General features: G+C 37.9%; 1 protein-coding gene across 5 annotated transcripts in view; it reads left to right on the top strand.

The window, feature by feature from the left end:
• RABGAP1L (RAB GTPase activating protein 1 like) overlaps positions 1-25,482 on the top strand; it is an 856,710-nt gene that overhangs the window by 197,868 nt on the left and 633,360 nt on the right. For all 5 annotated transcript variants that reach the window (XM_030823945.1, XM_012511351.2, XM_030823947.1 and 2 more), the window contains one exon: positions 13,114-13,207. In XM_030823945.1, the coding sequence (XP_030679805.1) occupies positions 13,114-13,207 (94 nt within the window). The remainder of the gene's footprint in view (positions 1-13,113; positions 13,208-25,482) is intronic.

The following is a 25,482-nucleotide window of genomic DNA, read 5'->3' as shown; positions in this document are numbered from 1 at the left end:
TGGGTCATACGCTTGATGTCACTGGGATATTCATTTCATTTTTGTTCTTTCTGGGCATCAAGGGGAATTTTACCCCTTGAAGTCTCTCAATTAAATCTTGCCCCCAATTTACTGTTTCTTGGGCATGTTCCTTTAATGTGCCTAGCTTTTCTATTTTTGGCATGAGTGCCCAACATTTACTGGATATTGGCACTTGGCACACAGACTGGTATCTGCTGAATGCCAGATACAGCCTCCTTTACAAAACATGATGGGAAAAATTATAAGGGAAGGTAGTATTTGACTCTGGATTCAAACACAGGTTGAATTCTAACCTTTTATCATTTATTAGCATGGTAACCTTGGGCAAGTTACTTAACCTCTCTCTGCCTCAATTTTCTAATTTTTAAAATGGGCAAACTAATAGTGACTACCTCATTAGGTTTTTAGAGGATTAAATGGGTTAATGCCTTTAAAATTTAGAACAGTGAGTGGAATATAGATAAAAAAGGAAGACATTTCATAAGAGCCTGGGGTTCCCAGCCTCTTTTGCCAAGTACTGTTTTTCCATCCAACTGTTTGGCCCCTGATTTGCTGTTGCCTCTCCCTTACTTGTTCATCAGGGATCTGGTTTTACTTCAAATTGTGCTTATTATCTTTTATTTTCCTGTGGTTCTCGTCTGCTAATCTAGGTTTTTATAGTTCTAATATCCTTTTGTAGTGGAAAATAATTTGGGAGATTGTCAGGAAGACAATAATTGTTGTTAACAGTGAGATTTTATGGCTTATCGTTGGGGTTTATAATAATAGGTTTTTGTTTCATATAGCAATAGGGATTGTTCAAAAGTTAAAATTTTTTTTGCCATGCTTTTTATCATTATGCATACTTATAAGAGATTAGGATATTTCAGAAATATAAAACTCATAAATAAAAGAAGTATTCCCTAACTATTTAGTGCTTGCTATGTGATAAGATACTGTTGGAGGTACTGAAACATAATTGCTATTAATAGTTTGGCATAATTTCTTACAGTTTTTAAAAAAAGATCTGTATAGTCATAAAAGTTACATTATTTATGAAAATAAGAATGATAATGTTTTGTTTTGTTTTGCAGGAAAAGTCAACCCTAATAATATGCTCTAGAGAAACTAACGCTTACTTAGATGTTTTTAACATTATAGTAAGCTAATATGCCAAGCTTCAAAATGACCAAACATATAACTTGTAGCTGGAGTATTTTGGTGCATTTGGCATTATACCGTAATTTACAGTATACAACATCTGAGGACTTTTAGCAGTATCTTGGCACAACAGACTAACTCCTCCCATCCCATCAGAAGTGGAGGGAGGAACTCTTTTCTCCCCATAAATTGTTGATTTTTAATTAATTAACTACTTTTTCTAGTTTTCATCTCCTCTTTTAATATTGGACTTGATATTTACCTTTTTTATTCATTTTATTTATTTTTTAAATTTTGGCCGGGCACGGTGGCTCACGCCTGTAATCCCAGCACTTTGGGAGGCCAAGGCAGGCAGATCACAAGGTCAGGAGATTGAGACCATCCTGGCTAACACGGTGAAACGCCGTCTCTACTAAAAAATACAAAAAATTAGCTGGGCGTGGTGGTGAGTGCCTGGAGTCCCAGCTACTCAGGAGGCTGAGGCAGGAGAATGGCATGAACCCGGGAGGTGGAGCTTGCAGTGAGCCGAGATGGCGCCACTGCACTCCAGCCTGGGCGACAGAGCGAGACTCCGTCTCAAAAAAAAAAAAAAAATTTGTGGATATATAGTAGCTGTATATAGTTATATGATACATGAGCTATTTTGGTACAGCCATGCATTGCATAATAATGACATCATGGAAAATTGTGTATCTATCATCTGAAACATCCTTTGTGTTAAAACAATCCTAGTATACTCTTAGTTATTTTAAAATGTACAATTATTATTGATTATAGTCTCCCTATTGTATTATTAACTACTAATTTTATTCATTATTTCTTTTTTTTTTTGAGACAGAGTTTCATTCTTGTTGCCCAGGCTGGAGTGCAGTGGTGAGATCTCGATCTTGGCTCACTGCAACCTCCGCCTCCCAGGTTCAAGCGATTCTCCTGCCTCAGCCTCTTGAGTAGCTGGGATTACAGGCATGCACCACCACACCCAGGTAATTTTGTATTTTTAGTAGAGATGGGGTTTCTCCATGTTGGTCAGGCTGTTCTTGAACTCCTGACCTCAGGTGATCCACCCACCTCAGCCTCCCAAAGTGCTGGGATTACAGGCGTGAGCCACAGCGCCTGGCCTCCTTTTTTTTTTTTTTTTTGGGAATAGAGTCTCGCTCTGTTGCCCAGGCTGGAGTGTAGTGGTGTGATCTTGGCTCACAGCAACCTCCTCCTCCTAGATTCAAGCAATTCTCATGCCTCAGCTTCCAGAGTAGCTGGGACTACAGACGTGCGCCACCACATCCGGCTGATTTTTGTATTTTGAGTAGACACGGGGTTTCACCATGTTGGCCAGGCTGGTCTCAAACTTCTGACCTCAGGTGATCCGCCTGCCTTGCCCTTCCAGAGTCCTAGGATTACAGGTGAGCCACGATGCCTGGCCTCTATTCATTATTTCTAACTTTATTTTTTTAACTCATTAACTATCCCTACCTCCACCCTGTCCCCCTACTACCTTTCCCATCTTTTGGTAACCATCCTTCTATTCTCTATCTCCCTGAGTTCAGTTGTTTTAATTTTTAGCTCCTCCAGATAAGTGAGTACATTTGATGTTTGTCTTTCTGTTCCTGGCTTATTCACTTAACAAAATGACCTCCAGTTCCAATTATGTTGTTGCAAATGACAGACTCTCATTCTTTTCTGTGGCTGAATAGTATTCCATTGTGTATATGTACCACATTTTCTTTATCCATTCATCTGTTGATGAATGGATAAAGCAGCTTAGGTTGCTTCCAAATCTTGGCTGTTGTGAGTAGTGCTGCAGTAAACATGGGAGTGCAGATATCTCTTTAATATACTCATTTCCTTTCTTGTGGGTGTATACCCAGCAGTGGGATTGCTGGATCCATATAGTAGCTCTATTTTTGTTTTTTTGAGGAAACTCCAAACTGTTCTCCATAGTGGCTGTACTAATTTACATTCCCACCAACAGTGTACAAAAATTCCCTTTTCTATACATCCTCACCAATATTTGCTGTTGCATGACTTTTGGATATAAGCTATTTTAACTGAGGTGAGATGATAGCTCATTGTAGTTTTGATTTGCATTTTCCTGATGATCAATGACATTGAGCACCTTCTCATATGCCTCTTTGCCATCTGTATGTCTTTTGAGAAACTTCTATTAAAATCTTTTGTCCATTTTTAAATTGGATTTTTATATTCTTTTCTATGGAGTTGTTTTAGCTCCTTATATATTCTGGCTATTAATCCATTGTCAGTTGGGTAGTTTGCAAATATTTTCTCCCATTCTGTGGGTTGTCTCTTCACTTTGTTGATTGTATCCTTTGCTGTGCAGAAGCTTTTTAACTTGATATGATCTCATTTGTTCATGTTTGCTTTGGTTGCCTGTGCTTGTGGGATATTACTCAATAAGTTTTTGCTCAGATTGATGTTCTCGAGAGTTTCCCTAATGTTTTCTTGTAGTAGCTTCCTAGGTTTAGGTCTTAGATTTAAGTCTTTAATCCATTTTGATTTGGTTTTTGTATATGGTAAGAGTTAGGGGCCTAGTTTCATCCCTCTGCCTATGGATATTCAGTTTTCCCGGCACCATTTATTGAAGAGACTATCCTTTCTCGAATGTATATTTTTGGCATCTTTGTCAAAAGAGAGTTCACTGTAGATGCGTGGACTTAGTTTCTGTGTTCTGTCTTCTGTTCCATTGGTCTCTATGTCTTTTCTCATGCAAGTCCCATGCTGTTTTGGTTACTGTAGCTCTGTGGTATAATTTGAAGTCAGTAATGTGATTGCTCCAGTTTTGTTTTGTTTTTTTTTGCTCAGAATAGCTTTGACTATTCTGAGTCTATTGTGATTTCATATAAATTTTAGGATATTTTTTCTATTTCTGTGAAGAATGTCATTGGTATTTTGGTAGGGATTACATTGAATCTGTAGATTGCTTTGGGTAGTCTGGACATTTAAAGGATATTGATTCTTCCAGTCCATGAACATGAAATATATTTGTATTTTTTGGCGTCCTCTTCAGTTTTTTCATCAGCATTTTATAGTTTTTATTATAGAGATCTTTCACTTCTTTGGTTGAGTTAATTTGTATGTATTTAATTTTATTTGTAGCCATTATAAATGGGATTACTTTTTTGATTTCCTTTTTAAATTGTTCACTGTTGGCATATAGAAATGCTACTGATTTTTGTATGTTTATTTTATATCCTGAAACTTTATTGAATTTATCAGTTCTAGTGGTTTTTTTAGTGGAGACTTCAGTTTTTTCCAAATATAAGATCGTATCATCTGCAAGCAAGTTTAATGTGACTTCTTCCTTTGCAGTATGAATGTCCTTTATTTCTACTTTTTTAAAAATGCTTTTATTTTAAGTTCTGTGGTACATGTGCAGATTGTTACATAGGTAAATGTGTGTCATGGGGGTTTGTTTTACAGATTATTTAATCATCCAGGTATTAAGTCTAGTACCCATTAATTACTTTTCCTGATCCTCTGCCTCCTCTCACCCTCAGCCATCCGATAGGCCCTAGTGTGTATTGTTCCCCTCTATGTGCCCATGTGTTCTCACCATTCAGCTCCCACTTGTAAGTGAGAACACGCACTATTCAGTTTTTTGTTCCTGCATTAGTTTTCTAAGGATGATGGTCTCCATCTCCATCCATGTCCCTGCAAAGGACGTGATCTCATTTTTTTATGGCTACATATTATTCCATTGTGTATATGTGCCACATTTTCTTTATCCAGTCTATCATTGATGGGTATTTAGGTTGATTTCATGTCTTTGCTATTGTGAATAGTTTTGCAATGAATATACATGTGCATGTGTCTTTATAATAGAACAATTTATATTTCTTTGGGTATACCCAGTAATGGGATTGCTGGGTCAAATGGTATTTCTGTCTTTAGGTCTTTGAGGAATCACCACACTGTCTTCCACAAAGGCAGAACTAACTTACACTTCCACCAACAGTGTATAAGCATTTCTTTTTCTCCACAACCTCGCCAGCATGTGTTATTTTTGACTTTTTAATAATAGCCATTCTGACTGGTGTGAAATGGTATCTCATTGTGGTTTTGATTTGTATTTCTCTAATGATCAGTGTTGTTGAGGTTTTTTCATTGATTCTTGGCCCCATGTATGTCTTTTTTTGAGAGACGTTTGTTCATGTCCTTTGCCCACTTTTTAATGGGGTTGTTTTTCTCTTGTAAATTTGTTTAAGTTACTTATAGATGCTGGATATTAGACTTTTGTCAGATGCATAAATTGCAAAAATGTTCTCCCATTCTGTAGGTTGTCTGTTTACTCTGTTGATAGTGTTTTGTTGTTACTGTTGTTTTTGCTGTGCCAGAAGATCTTCAGTTTAATTAGATACCATTTATCAATTTTTGCTGTTGTTGCAGTTGCTTTTGGCATCTTCATCATGAAATCTTTGTGCTGATGTCTCGAATGGTATTGCTGAGGTTGTCTTTAAGGGTTTTTATAGTTTTGGGTTTTACATTTAAGTCAATAATCTATCTTGAGTTGATTTTTGTGCATGGTGTAAGGAAGGGGTCCAGTTTTAATCTTCTGCATACGGCTAGCCAGTTATCCCAGTGCCATTTATTGAATAGGGAATCATTTCCCCATTGCTTGCTTTTGTCAGATTTGTTGCAGATAGTTGTAGATGTGCGATCTTATTGCTGGGTTCTCTGTTCTGGTCCATTGGTCTATGTGTCTGTTCTTATATCAGTGCCATGCTGTCTTGGTTACCGTAGCCCTGTAGTATAGTTTGAAGTAATGTAGCATGATGTCTCCAGCTTTGTTTCTTTTTGCTTAGGATTGCCTTGGCTATTCAAGCTTTTCTGGGGTTCCATATGAATTTTAAAATAGTTTTTTCTAGTTCTTTGAAGAATGTCAATGGTAGTTTAATAGAAGTAGCATTGAATATGTAAATTGCACTGGGCAGTTTGGCCATTTTCACAATATTGCTTCTTCCTGTGTATGAGCGTGGAATGTTTTTCATTTGTTTTTGTCATCTCTGATTTCTTTGAGCAGTGGTTTGTAGTTCTCCTTGTAGTGATCTTTCACTTCCCTAGTTGGCTGTATTCCTAGGTTGAATGTCCTTTATTTCTTTCTCTTGTATGACTGCTTTAGCTAGAACTTTCAGTACTTTGCTGGATAACAGTGGTGACAGTGGGCATCCTTGTCTTGTTCTAGATCTTAGAAGAAAGACTTTCAGTTTTTCCCCATTCAGTATGATACTAGCTGTGGGTCTCTCATATTTGGCTTTTGTTATATTGAGGTATGTTTCTTCTATCCCCATTTTTTTGAGGGTTTTTATTATGAAGGAATGATGAAGTTTATTGAGTGCTTTTTCAGCATTAATTGAAATGCTCATATGATTTTTGTACTTCATTCTGTTGATATGATGGATCACATTGATTTATTTGCATATGTCGAACCATTCTTACATCCCAGGGATAAATCCTATTTGGTCATGATGAATGATCCTTTTAATGTATTGTTGAATTCATGTTTGCTTGTATTTTGTTGCCAATTTTTGGATCAGTGTACATCACTGATATTGGCCTACAGTTTCCCTTTTTTGATATGTCTTTGGTTTTGGTATCAGGGTAATACTGGCCTCCTAGAGTAAGTTTGGAAGTATTCCCTCTTCCTCTGTTTTTCAGAATAGTTTGGGTAGGATTGGTATTAGTTCTTTAAATATTTGATAGAGTTCAGCAGTGAAGCCATCAAGTCTCAAGTTATTCTTTACTTAGAGGCTTTATTACGACTTCGATCTTGTTACTTCTTATTGTTCTGTTCAGCTTTTGGATTTCTTCATGGTTCAATGTTGGTAGGTTGTATATGTCTAGGAATTTATTAATTTCTTCTAGATTTTTCCATTTATTGGCATATGGTTGCTCATAGTAGCCACAAATGATCCATTGAATTTCTGCAGTATCCATTGTAATGTCTCTTTTTTATCTCCAATTTTATTTATTTTGCATTGTGCTGGGTCACCCCTGAAACCAGCATGTCTCAGAGCCCAAGATCAATGGTGTACTCCGTGGGTATCAGTGGTGGTTGTTCAGGGCCCAAGGGTTCTTTAGTTAGCAGATGATAAATCCTTCCAGGACTGGGTTCTTCCCTCAAGGCAGTGGGATCCTTTTTGGCCCAGGGTGTGTCTAGAAATGTCGTCCAGGAGCTGGGGCCTGGAATTGAGGCCTCATGACTCTGCCCATTACCTTAGTCTGTTGTGAGTGACCTGGTGTCCAAGATGCAAGACAGAGTCCTCTTTACTCTTTGATGTCCTCTCCTTAAGCAGAAAGAAGGAGACACTTTCTTGCTGGGAGCTTCACTGCCTGGGGTTGGGGGAGTGGTGACGCAAGCACTCCCTTAGCCGTGCCAGCTGGTGTCTCTCTGGGTCACATGCCACCCTATTTCACTAGCTCTAAGTCAAGCCTCATGCTAGGAGTTGCCTAGGAATTGCAGTCTTTGCATTCTAGATGGCTTTCAAGTTTACCTAGGATCCCAGAGCATTTCAGCCCACTGTGTTGAGGCTTGCTGAGCAACTCAAGTTCCATCTGCTGCGATGGGTGTTTGCTATGGGTGTTTCCCTGCTGGCTAGGGCTGGTCCAAATGCTCCCTCTGTGTGTGGGAGCTAGCTGAACCTAGGATGGCTCTGTCCTCCGCTGTGACAGGGCAGCAGTGAATTCAATGTGAAGTCCCCCAGTTGCTGTGTTCTTTATCCCCAAAGTGCACAAATTGCCTTTCTGCACCACACGGTGGCTGCTGAAGGATGTGGGTGGGGTGGTATCAGCAACTCAGGACTGTCTCGCCATCCTTCCTCAATGCCTCTTTTGGTAATACAAAGTTAAAACCATGCGCTGTGATTGCTTACCTGATGTTTGGTTCTTATGACAGTGTTTTTCTGTGTGCAGATGGTTGTTAAAATTTGGTGTTCCAGGGAGTGTGGGGGTGTGATTGGTGTAGGCTTCTATTCTGTCATCTTACTCTGCTCTCTGAACTTTAATTTATACCATACAAGAAATCAGAGTGAAAGGTAAACAACAAGGTTACAATGTAACTCTATTATAAATTTTGATTTTTTTTTTTGGTGACAAATGTCAGTATATTTTTGTCTTTGGAGCTATAAATTATTTAATTTAGCAAGCTCTAAAGCTTATAAAATTTAACTTCTCAAGTAAGAAGTCTAGCACTTTATGGCTATTAATTTTACTATCAAAATATCCAGGGTACTGAATTCATTTTAATAATTATAATTCTTCTAAACATCATTTGAAGAATTATTTGTGGACACTAGACTCAAGACTACACTAAATCCAAACAGTATACCTAGAACCTGAGTTTTGAGTTTTTCGTCTCAGTTATTTGTCCTTCAAGTTACTACTTCCTCTTATGCTTTCTTTTACTAACCAAATTTTCAGATTTTTACATTGGACCTTCTCCTCCAAGGCCCTATCGGACAACTTTGTAAATATGCATTTACAGCCTTTAAACACTAACATTTTAAACTGAGACTAATTCCTGCAACCACATTTCTTGTTAAAAGTTCAGCACTAGGCGGGGCGTGGTGGCTCACCCCTGTCATCCCAGCACTTTGGGAGGCTGAGGTGGACAGATCACTTGAGGTCAGGAGTTTGAGACCCACCTGGCCAAAATGGTGAAACCTCATCTCTAAAAATCTAAAAAAAAAATTAGCCGGGTTTGGTGGCGGGCCCCTGTAGTCCCAGCTACTTTGGAGGCTGAGACAGGAGAATCACTTGAACCCAAAAGGTGAAGGTTGCAGTGAGCTGAGATGGTGCCACTGCACTCCAGCCTGGGCGACAGAGCCAGACTCCATCTCCAGAGGAAAAAAAAAATGTTTAGCACTAGCAATATCTTTCTGCCATTTTCTTCTGCTCAAGGAGCTAAAGAAGTCAAACAGATAATGGTTCTGCCTGAGCCATTTGTGAAGTCTAAGAACAGATACGTATACTCCCTGTTATTCTTTCAGGGCATTATTTTATCCTTTTTTTTAAACCTTGAAAAATAAGTGTTACTTAGCCTTATAAATATTTTGAAGTAAAGTTTCTGAATTTCTGTGAAGAACCCTTCAAGCAATTCAGCTTTTCAAACACAGTCGTCACACAATAGTCCCTGTAACGTGGGATTTATTCCACAGTTAAAAAGTGACTTCCTCCTTTGTTATATGTGAGAGTGGCTCTTTGTTTTCTCAGGATCCCAAACTGCTCATTCAAAGCCATCTCTATCTGTTTTCTAATACTATTTATGTCAAATTGTAGGGGAACACCCATTGGAACTTTCTTTACATTCTCTTGCTGCCGTGTTTTAAAGAATGAAGGTATAGCAATATGAATTAATCATGGTTTCTCAGTTGCTGGGCATGGTACTGTTCCAGAGTTATCAATAGATACAGTCAAATTCCTGTGTTTGTGATAGAAGTCTGGTGCTGACTAGTTCTCTTTGTTACTACATCATCTAGCAGTTGTTCCGTGTTCAACTGGGCCTGAACCTTCTTCAGGCCTCTTCCGAAAAGAAAAGTTACCTGTGAAGTGTCTTTCTGATGGCTTAATTTATTTCCTCTCTTGGTAAAATTGGACATAATGTTATTTTTTCTGTTTAGCTGGTTAGGTCTCTTGAGAACTGCAGCTGGTTTTCTATGCACTTCATTTTGTTTCAGAAGGCTTGCCTTTCTTTTTAACACTGGAAAATAGTGTTCTGTATTCTTGTCACTTAGATGTGGACAATTCATAGGACTAATTCCTTTTCCAATTCCAGATGACTTTCTAACTGCAAGGCCAATGATTATCCATGAGGATGTCTCTTTCCAGGCATTACTCTTCCTCTGCAGCTTAGACTGGTTTACCAAAACCAGAATTCTGTTGGAGTACCCATTGTATTCTCATCCTAAATTGCTGGAGTCTTCTGTTTAGTTTTGGAAAATTCTGCTTTTTTCGTTTCTTTCAACATCCAAAGACATACCAATTTTGTCAAGGTGTTTGTTGCCGCGGGCTTTCAGCAGCTGTGACAAGGTCACTGTGGCTTCTACCAACTGGGTACCAAACTGGTTCATGGCTGGAAATGTGGTGCTAGAACAGTCAGTGCGGAAGGCCAGAGTTGGAGGCCTTCCACCTCTCATGCACGCACACAAGCAGATTACCGGGCAGTATCCTTGTCCTCCCACCCGTGGTTGCCAGCATAGACCAATTTATCCCATTCCTTTAAATTACTTGATCGTGTTCTCTGGAATACTCTTGAATATACCATAATTTAGTTAGTAAAACATATTGATGGATTGCTGATAGTTCAGTTTCTTACTATTACAAGCAGTGATACACTAAAAATCCTGTTACAAATATGTCTTTCGAGTTATGTGTTTCTGGAGAATAAATTTGATCGAATGATATATTAACTTAGCATCTTAATAAATTCAAAAAGATTGTTCTTATTTAAACATCAACCTTCTTGCCTGTTTCCTTATGCTTTTAGGAAAACTAAGTATTATCAATTTTTATACTCTCTGTCAATGTAATTGGTAGGTATGTTTCATTGTTTTAATTTGCATTTAAAAGATTCATGAAATGGGGTTTTCTATAACATTTTTATTTTAGTCATGTTTTAACATATTTTGACCTGTACTGTGTTGATATCCTTAGCTCAGTTTTCTGTTGGATTTTTCTTTATTCTATTGATTAGTAAGATTGTGATATATTAGTGAAAATAGCCGTTTGTCAAATGTTGGAAATTTTTTTTGCTTTTAAAAAATATGCATACTCTATACAGTCATAGATTTTTTTAAATTATAGTCAGATTTTTAAATCTTTTTAATGGTATCTTGATTTTGTTCTTATGCTTAGGAATTCCTTTCCCAACAAGAGTATTACTAATTTGAAAGATTTTGTCGTCAGTATTATTGTCTAATTTTTATTATAATCAAGATTTATAATATCCAGGAATGTTTATTTCCTTTTCTCTTTTTTGTTTTCATTGTGTTCCTAGATTTTGGTCTCTAATTTGGCATGTACAACATCATCAAATAGCCTGAAACCTTGGCATATTATTAGTTACTGTGGATCAGAGTAGAGTATTAGATGGGATGATCTTGGATCCTGCTTAATTGAATACCAATTTATAAGTACCTATACTTGGTACCAGTTTATAAGTGGGCCAACTTTCAGTCCTTGTTTGCGTGACATAGTCTGAGTTTAACCTGTCTTCCAGAATAATTTTTTTTTTTTTTGAGATGAGGTCTCACTCTGTCACTCAGGCTGGAGTGCAGTGGCACAATCTTGGCTCACTGCAACTGTGGCCACCCAGGCTCAAGTGATCCTCCCATCTCAGCCTCCTGAGTAGCTGGGAGTATAGGAGTACGCCACCATGCCCAGCTAATTTTTTGTAATTTTGATAGAAACAGGGTTTTACCATGTTGCCCAGGCTGGTCTCAAACTCCTGAGCTCCCAAAGTGCTGGGATTACAGGCCTGAGCCACTGCACTTGACTGAGAATAATTTTTAATAGTCCCCTTTCACTATAGAAAGTGCCTCAGTTTAAATAAAAAATTATAAATGTTATAAAAGATAGTTGTTTACGTGGGATAGTTCCTCAGGGTATTGTAACACTAAAGCTTTAGTTGTTTCTATTTACATTACTTCTATAGTAGTAATATTTCATTTGCTTTAACTTTTAAAATATCTGTTATTTTCATGATGAACTTATTACAAGCTTCATATAGTTGCTTATGTGAAGTCATGCTAGTGTGTACTCTGTTTGCCTTCATTTTAATTACCAGAATAATGTTCACTTTTTGCATTAAATGTCCCTTATAATTCTTATTTACCTAGTATTGCTTTAAAGATGATGAAACATTTGTCTCTGTATGTGGACATATTTTGGTTATATTTTACTAAATATGTCATCAAATCTTTTTTGTATGGCTATGACCTAATGTTTTAACCTGGCCAAATAAACCATTACTTATTACGTTAATGTTTTCTGATGTTGCATATACTTGGATCATTGGATTTTGTGGTATGCTAAGTAATACAGATCCCTGTGGGAGCCACTAAATGCCAATCCCTATTATACTGTCACAGTGTTGATAAAACTTTGGTACTTGTTATCTGCCAGATAGATTTTCAGCTATCTTATTTTATTCCGATAGTACTTCTCCAGCCTTTTCTTATGTAGTACTGTGTCAAAGACTATTTTATATTAGGTAAATTATGTCTATTGTTCTTTCTTTCCTTTCTCTACTGCCTCTGCTACTGCTTAAAAGGTTTATAGAGTTTAGTATTGGTCGTTTTCACCACCGATTGTAAACTGTAAATCAACCCATATTCTTTCTTAAACTATTATTTTACATTTTGAGGTGTTTTGTAAAATTGCCATATAAAAAGGCCAGTTTCAATTTTCCTTTAGTTAAAAATATCTTTTTTTTTTTTACGAATACATCTTAAGAAACCTAACTTTTTTTTTTTTTTTTTTTTTTTTACATTTCTGGTTGTTTGTGTGTTTATATCATAATATATATGTTTCTCAGTGTTACATTTAGGTATATATGTTGGACCCTTAATTTTTATGTTTGTTGGTCCCATTAATAAAATTTGAGAATATCTGGTGAGTAGAACACCATATAGGAATTTCCAGTTGTGCTACCATTAGCCTTTAAACATTGCTCTTTGGATACAGCTATTTATTTATAGGTATTTTCCATTTCATGTTATGTAAACTGTATATGAGATTTCCATAGAAGTTTGTTCTTTTAAAATATCTAGGCATTGAAGGTAAATTAATGAAGTTCTTACTGTTATTTTTGCAATGCATGTAATAATATGAAGAGAAGCTGGTTTTATTAGACACGGAGTCATGTTTCTTGTTGTACGATATATAAAGTATCTACTGTAATATGTAAAATAATGTTTGTTGGTTTTTGTGTTTCTTCTGCAGAGAGTGATAATGAACTCTCAAGTGGAACAGGTGATGTGTCTAAGGATTGTCCTGAGAAGATCCTGTATTCTTGGGGAGAATTGCTAGGAAAATGGTAAAATTTTATTTTTCATACTGAAAATTCTATATTTACATAGTTGATGTTAATTTGTTGTGTTAAAATCTGTGTGTTAAAATAGGTTTTAAAGGATTAATACTAAAATCTATCTTAATATCTTAATGTTGTTTAAAAATTAAAAATTAAAATATAATTTATAGATACTCTTTATGTTTGGCTAGGTTTTCCCCCCAAGTATGGTTTTATTTAACTTGCTTTTAGAAGACGTCTTTGTCTTATTATTTCACTCAGACCTTATTATTTGTCTTATTATTTCACATCATTTAGCACAGTCAATTTCATGCTATATTGCCAATGCATTTAAATGTCTACTGTTAAAGGGTTACATTTTTTTAAAACCAAGTCTATTACCACTAAAACGGGCTGTATAGTTTAGAATTTCTTATTTTACACTGATTGTTAACTGACAAAGCTTGTTTCATTCTTTCTGACTAAAACTATTACTTTAAATTTTGGCGTATTTTATGTGGAATTACAAAAAAAGTACTCTGTTTATATTATAGTAAGTACTTTTTATATTTATGATAAATACATTTTTAAATGTATGTTGGTGTAATGAAAAAAATCCTGCCAACAAAATACTTCCCCATATTAGTATAGACATAGAAATTCAATTTATTGTTGAATATGCATATCAGATTACATGCATGTAGATAGTCCAGGGGAGACTACAAAGTCTGGGCAGAATTTCACAGTTCAGTAGAAGAAAGAATAATGTAAACCTCTTTTCTCTTTTCAAGAGAAAAGTGGATGTTCTTTATGATAGTCTGTATGCATCCTGAGAGTTTCCTTAGTTGTAATTTAGGAAATATGTATTTACAGTTCCAACGGTTGGAATACTGATGATTTTTCATTGTAAAATCTGGAGATTAGGTTTATCAAATTTGGACCAAAGTATTGGGCCTGTTACTGTTTTTAAGGAGATAAACCCTGAATGGCCAGCTGCTTCTCCTTTTTAAGCAAAGAAAATTTCATTTTATTTATCCTTATACATATCACATAAAATGAACACATTTCAGAGAATTTATTTAACTCATTAATGAATGTCAACATAAAATAATCAAAAGGGTCAGAATCTAATTTAAAGGTAATTTATTCAATAGCAAAATATGAGCATGGACCACCCAGAAACACCACCTCTAAAGGAATGCAGTCAGTGGTCCAAAGTAGGGAAGTTAAGATTTCATTTATATAGGCAGAGGCACAAGAGTTTTTAGCAGGATTATGACATTATTCATACAGGGCTGGTGCATAGTTACAGCAGTTTGGTTGGTTATAGGCAGTGCTTTTTTTGGCGGGGGGATGTTAAAAATTTTTTTTAACTTTTTTTATAGAGGGTACAATAATCATAGGTTTTCTGTTATTTGGTCTAAGTGAAGCAGAATGACAAAAGGGATGTTAATCTATAACAAGGGTCATTAATGAAGAAGGCAGGAGGTTTTGGTCCTTGACATCATTTAATTCTCTCTAGTTATTGTACAAAACAAGAAAAATGTGATTTAATGTATAATCCAAGAACAGAAGTTGTAACCATATGTGACTCAGATAACAGTCACATCTCTCTCAAGACTTAAAGTGTTGTTTTTTTTTTTATTTCAACAGCTTTTAGGTTTTATTTTCACATGGAGCACCAATAAGGTATTAGAGCCAATCAAAATAAGGATTTGATTTAGAGATTTATTTTCTTTACCTGGCAATTCATTTGCACTGCCATGAATGGGAGTCATTTGCATAGCTATGGACAGTAAACTTTGCATTGCCATTATGTTATATATGTTGAGATTTGTAAACTAGCCTAGTCAAAGACAAAGGCACACACTTCTATGTTGTCACCCAATTCCTGGATGTTCCAGCCATTCTATTGAAATGATGTTCAGTAATCATTTTGTCCATTTCAAAAATCTTACACAATTTTACCCCACACTATATCCAGGATATAATTTACTCATTTGCAAGCATTGTCCACCTAAATCTATCTCATATGTTTTTATCTGTTTTATTTAGGGTTACTCTCTTCCTTTACTTTAAGATGAACAGTTCTCTTTTTAGATGGTCCTGAGTTGGGACAGCTTCAATGGGGGATGGAGGGCGGCAGGAAGTGAGATGGTAGAGTATGTTCTAGTTAGAGGCAGATGACTTTTTCAGTCTCAGACCAGGCTGGGAAACAGGAAATATGCTAAACTTTTAAAACAGAAGCATTTTAATACAGATAATTGGCTTACAATGTGTTAGAAGGTTGAGAGAGCAGAAAGGAGACATTATGATTGGAGTAACCCAAGTAGTAGGAAACAGCTATGGCCTATAGGACTGGAGAAATAAAATGAAAGAAGTATTGTTACCAGAGCCTAGGAACTCAGAGGAGGTCTGAGGAGCTGATGCAGGGATCTCTGAAGAGGGCTGCATCCTGGTTGCTTAGAATTATGCGGATCCTCATAGCAGCTAGTGTTTAGAAAGAACTGTCAGGGCAGGGGACAACTGTTTAGTTCCACACTTCTGAAGAGATACCCAGATCTTGGAGCGGGTGGGGAGGACCACATCATTGGTGCTGGTACTTGTTAGCCTGGCTAGTATTAGTATTTTTCAGGAGTTAACGGTATAGCTGGTGCTGGCAATGGAATTCCTTCTTCCATTCTTCTGCCTTCCAACTGTACATGACTATTACTCATGGGCACAACCTAACCTGGAAGCCAGTGGGCAAGGGAGTTTGGGATATGTAGTCTGCAGATTTTCAGCCCTTACATCTTTGAGCAGAATACAGAAGGGTGGACTTGTAGCTGATAGCAGTGGGTAAATGACTACAAAAGGGTAAAAGCTGGGCCTAATTCTCATTTACCCATTTATCTGGGCCAATTCAATTATGCTTTCCTAATACCCAACATTTTTAGATAGAGATTTATTTATTAGGAGCACTGATAAGAAAAAAACAAAACAAAACAGCACCAACAACTTGTCCTAATCTTCTCCATTTTTGGTCTGAAAGTGAACTTTTATGGTCCAACCATATGGATGTGATTGATAGCATTGGATATAATGGTAGCATATGCATTGATACCACGGCTTGGCTTCTACTGTTACATGGTTTCTTCCTTTCCCACTTCAAGTTATTTGCTGGGGGAAGGCTTAGGAATTTACATGGACCTCCATGCACCATAGAAATAAGCAACGTGTCTCCTGTGGCAACTCTACTCTCTGGCCAGAATTTATTTTTCCCTGTTTCTCTGGTGAAGAACAGGGGCATAGTCTTCCATTGTGGCCACTGCATAAAACAAGGGCTCCCTTCTTACTGGATCTCTCATTACTGAGAATTGGGTGCTTACTTTTTACGGGCCCAGCACATTCTTTCTAGTATAGCAAAATACACAACACCTAAAACTAATACCTTATACTCCAATTGAAATTAATCGGCAAAACAGCTCTTAGATATCTATATATATAAGTATTGTAGAAACTAATTTTCTTTGGATAAGATGTTTCTTCTTGTCCGTAATTTACTCCCAAAGGCAAAATAATTTCAACTTGATAAGATCTATGGAAGGGGAATATAATTTAGTGGGAAAAATACATTATGCTTAAACTCAGAACTGAATTAGACTTCCAGTTGTAGTGCTAACTTGATAGGTAGCTTGTACAAGTTATTTAACATTTTTGGGTTCCATTTTTCCAGTGAAGCTTTTATAAACTTGCTCATGTATGCATGCGTTGTCTTTCAGAAATGGAATAATGTTTGCAAAGTTTTTTTGCGTGTTTTGTTTTTCTTTTTCCTAGCCCTTAGATTGAGAAAATACCTTAATTTTTATTGTCTTTTTATGGTTTGGGATTATGTCACCATTCTTGAGGAATTTACAGTAACAGTCTGGACTCTTTCATTTAAGAGAATATGTACAAACATCTCACTTTCTTGATTCTTAGATGAAATTTAGTTAAAAGTCCACACGCTTATTGGGAGAAATGGCAAGGTGAGAATGTTTGGGGAGGGAAGTAGAGACAGACATTGGATTTTTGTCAGTCAAGTTTCTTTTGATTTTAAATTATTTATTCATTACATTTTCTACATGGCAGTTAATATTCTAAAACTATAAACAAAATTTAATATAGAAAAAATATTATGCTTTTCTTTTTTGCCTTTGCATGTTCTTATTTCAAAATAGATTTAAAATTCATGGCATATTATACTAGAAAACTAGTCTGTCAGTGATCTAAGCTTCTATCTTTAGATACTAGGAAAAAGAGAAAAACCCAAAGCAAGCAGAAGCAAGGAAATAAGAACAGAAATAAATGGAATTGAGAAGAACGCTACAGAAAATCAGTCAAACTGCAGCTGATTTTTATAAAGATTAATATATTTGATAAAGATAACCATCTAACTAGACTGATCAAGAAAAACAAGGGAGAGAGAAAACACAGATACAAGAATCAAAGAGGCTACGTCATTACAAATCACTACAGACATTACAAGGATATAAAAGAATATTACAAGAAACTCACTGTCTATAAATTTAGAAGCTTAGGTGAAATCAACAAACACTTGAAAGTCATAAATTTCCAAAGCTTACTTGAAATAAATAACCTGAATAGTCCTATATTAGCTGACAAAATTGAATTCATAGTTTAAAAGTTTTCAATAGAGAAAATTTGAGGCCAAACTGGCAAATTGTACCAAATATTTAAGAAAAAAATAATAAGACTGGGCACAGTGGCTCATGCCTATAATCCCAGCACTTCAGGAGGCTGAGGCGAGCCGATCACTTGAGGTCATGAGTTTGAGACCAGCCTAGCCAACATAATGAAACCCCGTCTCTACTAAAAATACCAAAAAAATTAGCCAGGCATGGTGGTGTACACCTGTAATCTCAGCTACTTGGGAGGCTGAGGCAGAAGAATTGCCTGAGCCTAGGAGGCAGAGGTTGCAGTGAGCTCAGATTGCACCACTGCACTCCAGCCAGTGACAGAGCAAGACTGTCAGAAAGTAAAGTAAATTAAAGAAAAGGAAAGAAGGAAGGAAGGAGAGAAAGAGAGAGAGAGATAGAGAAAGAAAGAGAAGGAAGGAAAGAGAGATAAAGAAAAGAAAGAAGGAAAGAAAGGGAAGGAAAGAAAGGAAGAAAGAAAGAAAGAGAAAGAAAGAAAGAAAATGAAAGAGAAGGAAGGAAAGGAAGGAAAGGAAAGAAGGAAGGAAGGAAAGAAGGAAGGAAAAGAAGGAAGGAAAATATATATAAATTTTACATAAACTTTCCAGAATATATAAGTGAAGGCAATGCTTTCCAGCTAATTTATGTCATTTGCTTACCATGACATCAAAACCAGATGAAAATATTACAAAAAAGAAAATTGCAGACCAGTGTCCCTCATGAATATAGACCAAAAAAGCCTCAACAAGTCCTAGCATATCAAATCCAACAATATATAAATTTAAAAAAGAATAATGTTGCATGACTATGTGGGACGTATTTTGGGAATGCAAGGCTGCTTCGACATTTGAAAATAAATCAGTGTTATTGACATATCAATAGGCTAAAGAAGAAAAACCATATAATCATTTCAATAGGTGCAGAAAAAGCATTTGACCCAGTTCAGCATTCATTCTTGATTTAAAAAAACCAAAAAACCAAAAAAAACTCTGAGCAAGCTAGGAATACAAGGGAGCTTTATTTTTTTTTTTTTTTGAGACGGAGTCTCGCTCTGTCGCCCAGGCTGGAGTGCAGTGGCACAATCTTGGCTCACTGCAAGCTCTGCCTCCTGGGTTCACGCCATTCTCCTGCCTCAGCCTCTCCGAGTAGCTGGGACTACAGGCGCCCGCCACCACGCCCGGCTAATTTTTTTTTTTGGATTTTTAGTAGAGACGGGGTTTCACCATGGTCTCGATCTCCTGACCTCGTGATCCGCCTGCCTTGGCCACCCAAAGTGCTGGGATTACAAGCGTGAGCCACCGTGCCCGGCCTCAAGGGAGCTTTCTTAACCTGATAAAACGTACCTATGAAAAACCTGCAGCTAACATCTAACTTAAGAATGACAGATCACGGGGGTGGAGCCAAGACGGCCGAATAGGAACAGCTCCAATCTATAGCTCCCAGCCTGAGCAACACAGAAGACGGGTGATTTCTGCATTTGTATGAGGTACCGGTTTCATCTCACTTGGGAGTGCCAAACAGTGGGTGCAGGACAATCGGTGCAGCGCACTGTGCGCGAGCCAAAGCCGGGCGAGGCATTGCCTCACTCGGGAAGCGCAAGGGGTCAGGGAGTTCCCTTTCCTAGTCAAAGAAAGGGGTAACAGACGGCACCTGGAATATCGGGTCAGTCCCACCCTAATACTGCGCTTTTCCAATGGGCCTGGAAAACAGCACACCAGGAGTTTGTGTCCCGCACCTGGCTTGGAGGGTCCTATGCCCACGGAGTCTGGCTGATTGCTAGCACAGCAGTCTGAGATCAAGCTGCCAGGCGGCAGCAAGGCTGGGGGAGGGGCGCCCGCCATTGCCCAGGCTTGCTTAGGTAAACAAAGCAGCCAGGAAGCTCAAACTGGGTGGAGCCCACCACAGCTCAAGGAGGCCTGCCTGCCTCTCTAGGCTCCACCTCTGGGGGCAGGGCACAGACAAACAAAAAGTCAGCAGGAACCTCCACAGACTTAAATGTCCCTGTCTGACTGACAGCATTGAAGAGAGTAGTGGTTCTCCCAGCACGCAGCTGGAAATCTGAGAACGGACAGACTGCCTCCTAAAGTGGGTCCCTCACCCCTGAGCAGCCTAACTGGGAGGCACCCCCCGAGTAGGGACAGACTGACACCTCACTCGGCCGGGTACTCCTCTGAGACAAAACTTCCAGAGGAACTATCAGACAGCTGAACTTGTGGTCTCACGAAAATCTGCTGTTGTGCAGCCACCGTTGCTGACACCCAGCCAAACAGGGTCTGGAGTGGACCTCTAGTAAACTCCAACAGACCTGCAGCTGAGGGTCCTGTCTGGTAGAAGGAAAACTAACAAACAGAAAGGACATCCACACCAAAAACCCATCTGTACATCACCATCATCAAAGACCAAAAGTAGATAAAACCACAAAGATGGGGAAAAAACAGAGCAGAAAAACTGGAAACTCTAAAAAGCAGAGCACCTCTCCTCCTCCAAAGGAACGCAGTTCCTCACCAGCAACGGAACAAAGCTGGATGGAGGATGACTTTGACGAGTTCAGAGAAGAAGGCTTCAGACGATCAAACTACTCTGAGCTACGGGCGGAAATTCAAAACAATAGCAAAAAAGTTAAAAACTTTGAAAAAAAATTAGAAGAATGGATAACTAGAATAACCAATGGAGAGAAGGGCTTAAAGGAGCTGATGGAGCTGAAAGCCAAGTTTCGAGAACTACGCGAAGATTGCAGAAGCCTCAGTACCAGATGCGATCAACTGGAAGAAAGGGTATCGCTGATGGAAGATGAAATGAATGAAATGAAGCGACAAGGGAAGTTTAGAGAAAAAAGAATACAGAGAAATGAACAAAGCATCCAAGAAATTTGGGACTATGTGAAAAGACCAAACCTACGTCTGATTGGTGTACCTGAAAATGACGGGGAGAATGCAACCAAGTTGGAAAACACTCTGCAAGATATTCTCCAGGAGAACTTCCCCAATCTAGCAAGGCAGGCCAACATTCAGATTCAGGAAATACAGAGAATGCCACAAAGATATCCTTGAGAAGAGCAACTCCAAGACACATAATTGTCAGATTCACCAAAGTTGAAATGAAGAAAAAATGTTAAGGGCAGCCAGAGAGAAAGGTCGGGTTACCCACAAAGGGAAGCCCATCAGACTAACAGCTGATGTCTCGGCAGAAACTCTACAAGCCAGAAGAGAGTGGGGCTGATATTCAACATTCTTAAAGAAAAGAATTTTCCACCCAGAATTTCATATCCAGCCAAACTAAGCTTCATAAGTGAAGGAGAAATAAAATACTTTACAGACAAGCAAACGCTGAGTGATTTTGTCACCACCAGGCCTGCCCTAAAAGAGCTCCTGAAGGAAGCACTAAACATGGAAAGGAACAACCGGTACCAGCCACTGGAAAAACATGCCAAATTGTAAAGACCATCGAGGCTAGGAAAAAACTGCATCAACTAACGAGCAAAATAACCAACTAACATCATAATGACAGGATCAGATTCACACATAACAATATTAACTTTAAATGTAAATGGGCTAAATGCTCCAATTAAAAGACACAGACTGGCAAACTGGATCAAAGGAGTCAGGACCCATCAGTGTGTTGTATTCAGGAAACCCATCTCACGTGCAGAGACACACATAGACTCAAAATAAAGGGATGGAGGAAGATCTATCAAGCAAATGGAAAACAAAAAAAGGCAGGGTTTGCAATTCTGATAAAATAGACTTTAAACCAACAAAGATCAAAAGAGACAAAGAAGGCCATTACGTAATGGTAAAGGGATCAATTCAACAAGAAGAGCTAACTATCCTAAATATATGTGCACCCAACACAGGAGCACCCAGATTCATAAAGCAAGTCCTGAGTGACCTACAAAGGGACTTAAACTCCAACACAATAATAATGGGAGATTTTAACACCCCACTGTCAACATTAGACAGATCAACGAGACAGAAAGTTAACAAGGATATCCAGGAATTGAACTCAGCTCTGCATAAAGTGGACCTAATAGACATCTACAGAACTCTCCACCCAAAATCAACAGAATATACATTTTTTTCAGCACCACACCACACCTATTCCAAAATTGACCACATAGTTGGAAGTAAAGCTCTCCTCAGCAAATGTAAAAGAACAGAAATTATAACAAACTGTCTCTCAGACCACAGTGCAATCAAACTAGAACTCAGGATTAAGAAACTCACTCAAAACCGCTCAACTACATGGAAACTGAACAACCTGCTCCTGAATGACTATTGGGTAGTCATGAAGGCAGAAATAAAGATGTTCTTTGAAACCAATGAGAACAAAGACACAACATACCAGAATCTCTGGGACACGTTGAAAGCAGTGTGTAGAGGGAAATTTATAGCACTAAATGCCCACAAGAGAAAGCAGGAAAGATCCAAAATTGACAGCCTAACATCACACCCTAATATCACAATTAAAAGAACTAGAAAAGCAAGAGCAAACACATTCAAAAGCTAGCAGAAGGCTAGAAATAACTAAAATCAGAGCAGAACTGAAGGAAATAGAGACACAAAAAACCCTTCAAAAAATTAATGAATCCAGGAGCTGGTTTTTTGAAAAGATCAACAAAATTGATAGACCGCTAGCAAGACTAATAAAGAAGAAAAGAGAGAAGAATCAAATAGATGCACTAAAAAATGAAAAAGGGGATATCACCACCGATCCCACAGAAATACAATCTACCATCAGAGAATACTACAAACACCTCTATGCAAATAAACTAGAAAATCTAGAAGAAATGGATAAATTCCTCGACAAATACACCCTCCCAAGACTAAACCAGGAAGAAGTTGAATCTCTGAATAGACCAATAACAGGCTCTGAAATTGTGGCAATAATCAATAGCTTACCAACCAAAAAGAGTCCAGGACCTGATGGATTCACAGCCAAATTCTACCAGAGGTACAAGGAGGAACTGGTACCATTCCTTCTGAAACTATTCCAATCAATAGAAAAAGAGGGAATCCTCCCTAACACATTTTATGAGGCCAGCATCGTCCTGATACCAAAGCCTGGCAGAGACATAACCAAAAAAGAGAATTTCAGACCAATATCCTTGATGAACATTGATGCAAAAATCCTCAATAAAATACTGGCAAACCGAATCCAGTAGCACATCAAAAAGCTTATCCACCATGATCAAGTGGGCTTCATCCCTGGGATGCAAGGCTGGTTCAACATACGCAAATCAATAAATGTAATCCAGCATATAAACGGAACCAAAGACAAAAACCATATGATTATCTAAATAGATGCAGAAAAGGCCTTTGACAAAATTCAACAACCCTTCATGCTAAAAACTCTCAATGAATTAGGTACTGATGGGACGTATCTCAAAATAATAAGAGCTATCTATGACAAACCCACAGCCAATATCATACTGAATGGGCAAAAACTGGAAGCATGCCCTTTGAAAACTGGCACAAGACAGGGATGCCCTCTCTCACCACTCCTATTCAACATAGTGCTGGAAGTTCTGGCCAGGGCAATCAGGCAGGAGAAGGAAATAAAGGGTATTCAATTAGGAAAAGAGGAAGTCAAATTGTCCCTGTTTGCAGATGACATGATTGTATATCTAGAAAACCCCATTGTCTCAGCCCAAAATCTCCTTAAGCTGATTAGCAACTTCAGCAAAGTCTCAGGATACAAAATCAATATACAAAAATCGCAAGCATTCTTGTACACCAATCACAGACAAACAGAGAGCCAAATCATGAGTGAACTCCCATTCACAATTGCTTCAAAGAGAATAAAATACCTAGGAATCCAACTTACAAGGGATGTGAAAGAACTCTTCAAGGAGAACTACAAACCACTGCTCAATGAAATAAAAGAGGATACAAACAAATGGAAGAACATTCCATGCTCATGGGTTGGAAGAATCAATATCGTGAAAATGGCCATACTGCCCAAGGTAATTTATAGATTCAATGCCATCCCCATCAAGCTACCAATGACTTTCTTCACAGAATTGGAAAAAACTACTTTAAAGTTCATATGGAACCAAAAAAGAGCCCGCATGGCCAAGTCAATCCTTAGCCAAAAGAACAAAGCTGGAGGCATCATGCTACCTGACTTCAAACTATGCTACAAGGCTACAGTAACCAAAACAGCATGGTACTGGTACCACAACAGAGACATAGATCAATGGAACAGAACAGAGCCCTCAGAAATGATGCTGCATATCTACAACTATCTGATCTTTGACAAACCTGTCAAAAACAAGAAATGGGGAAAGGATTCCCTATTTAATAAATGGTGCTGGGAAAACTGGCTAGCCATATGTAGAAAGCTGAAACTGGATCCCTTCCTTACACCTTATACAAAAATTAATTCAAGATGGATTAAAGACTTAAATGTTAGACCTACAACCATTAAAATCCTACAAGAAAACCTAGGCAATACCATTCAGGACATAGGCGTGGGCAAGGACTTCATGTCTAAAACACCAAAAGCAATGGCAACAAAAGCCAAAATTGACAAATGGGATCTAATTAAACTAAAGAGCTTCTGCACAGGAAAAGAAACTACCATCAGAGTGAACAGGCAACCTACAGAATGGAAGAAAATTTTTGCAACCTACTCATCTGACAAAGGGCTAATATCCAGAATCTACAATGAACTCAAACAAATTTACAAGAAAAAAAAAACAACCCCATCAAAAAGTGGGCAAAGGACATGAACAGACACTTTTCAAAAGAAGACATTTATGCAGCCAAAAAACACATGAAGAAATGCTCATCATCACTGACCATCAGAGAAATGCAAATCAAAACCACAGTGAGATACCATCTCACACCAGTTAGAATGGCCATCATTAAAAAAATCAGGAAACAACAGGTGCTGGAGAGGATGTGGAGAAATAGGAACACTCTTACACTGTTGGTGGGACTGTAAACTAGTTCAACCATTGTGGAAGTCAGTGTGGCGATTCCTCAGGGATCTAGAACTAGAAATACCATTTGACCCAGCCATCCCATTACTGGGTATATACCCAAAGGACTATAAATCATGCTGCTAGAAAGACACATGCACACATATGTTTATTGCGGCACTATTCACAATAGCAAAGACTTGGAACCAACCCAAATGTCCAACAATGATAGACTGGATTAAGAAAATGTGGCACATATACACCATGGAATACTATGCAGCCATAAAAAATGATGAGTTCCTGTCCTTTGTAGGGACATGGATGAAATTGGAAAACATCATTCTCAGTAAACTATCGCAAGGACAAAAAACCAAACACCGCATGTTCTCACTCATAGGTGGGAATTGAACAATGAGAACTCATGGATACAGGAAGGGGAACATCACACTCCAGGGACTGTTGTGGGGTTGGGGGAGGGGACAGCATTAGGAGATATACCTAATGCTAAATGACGAGTTAATGGGTGCAGGAAATCAACATGGCACGTGGATACATATGTAACAAACCTGCACATTGTGCACATGTACCCTAAAACCTAAAGTATAATAAAAAAAGAAAAAAAAAAAAAGAATGGCAGATCCCAAGACTGGGAATAAGGTAGGGATATCTACTCTCATGACTCTTACTCAACTTAGTACTAGAGG

Source organism: Nomascus leucogenys, chromosome 12, assembly GCF_006542625.1.
Source record: "Nomascus leucogenys isolate Asia chromosome 12, Asia_NLE_v1, whole genome shotgun sequence".
In the NCBI taxonomy this organism is placed as follows: Eukaryota; Metazoa; Chordata; class Mammalia; order Primates; family Hylobatidae; genus Nomascus; species Nomascus leucogenys.
The sequence above is the reverse complement of the archived record's forward strand: the minus strand, read 5'-3'. Positions and strand labels throughout refer to the sequence as shown.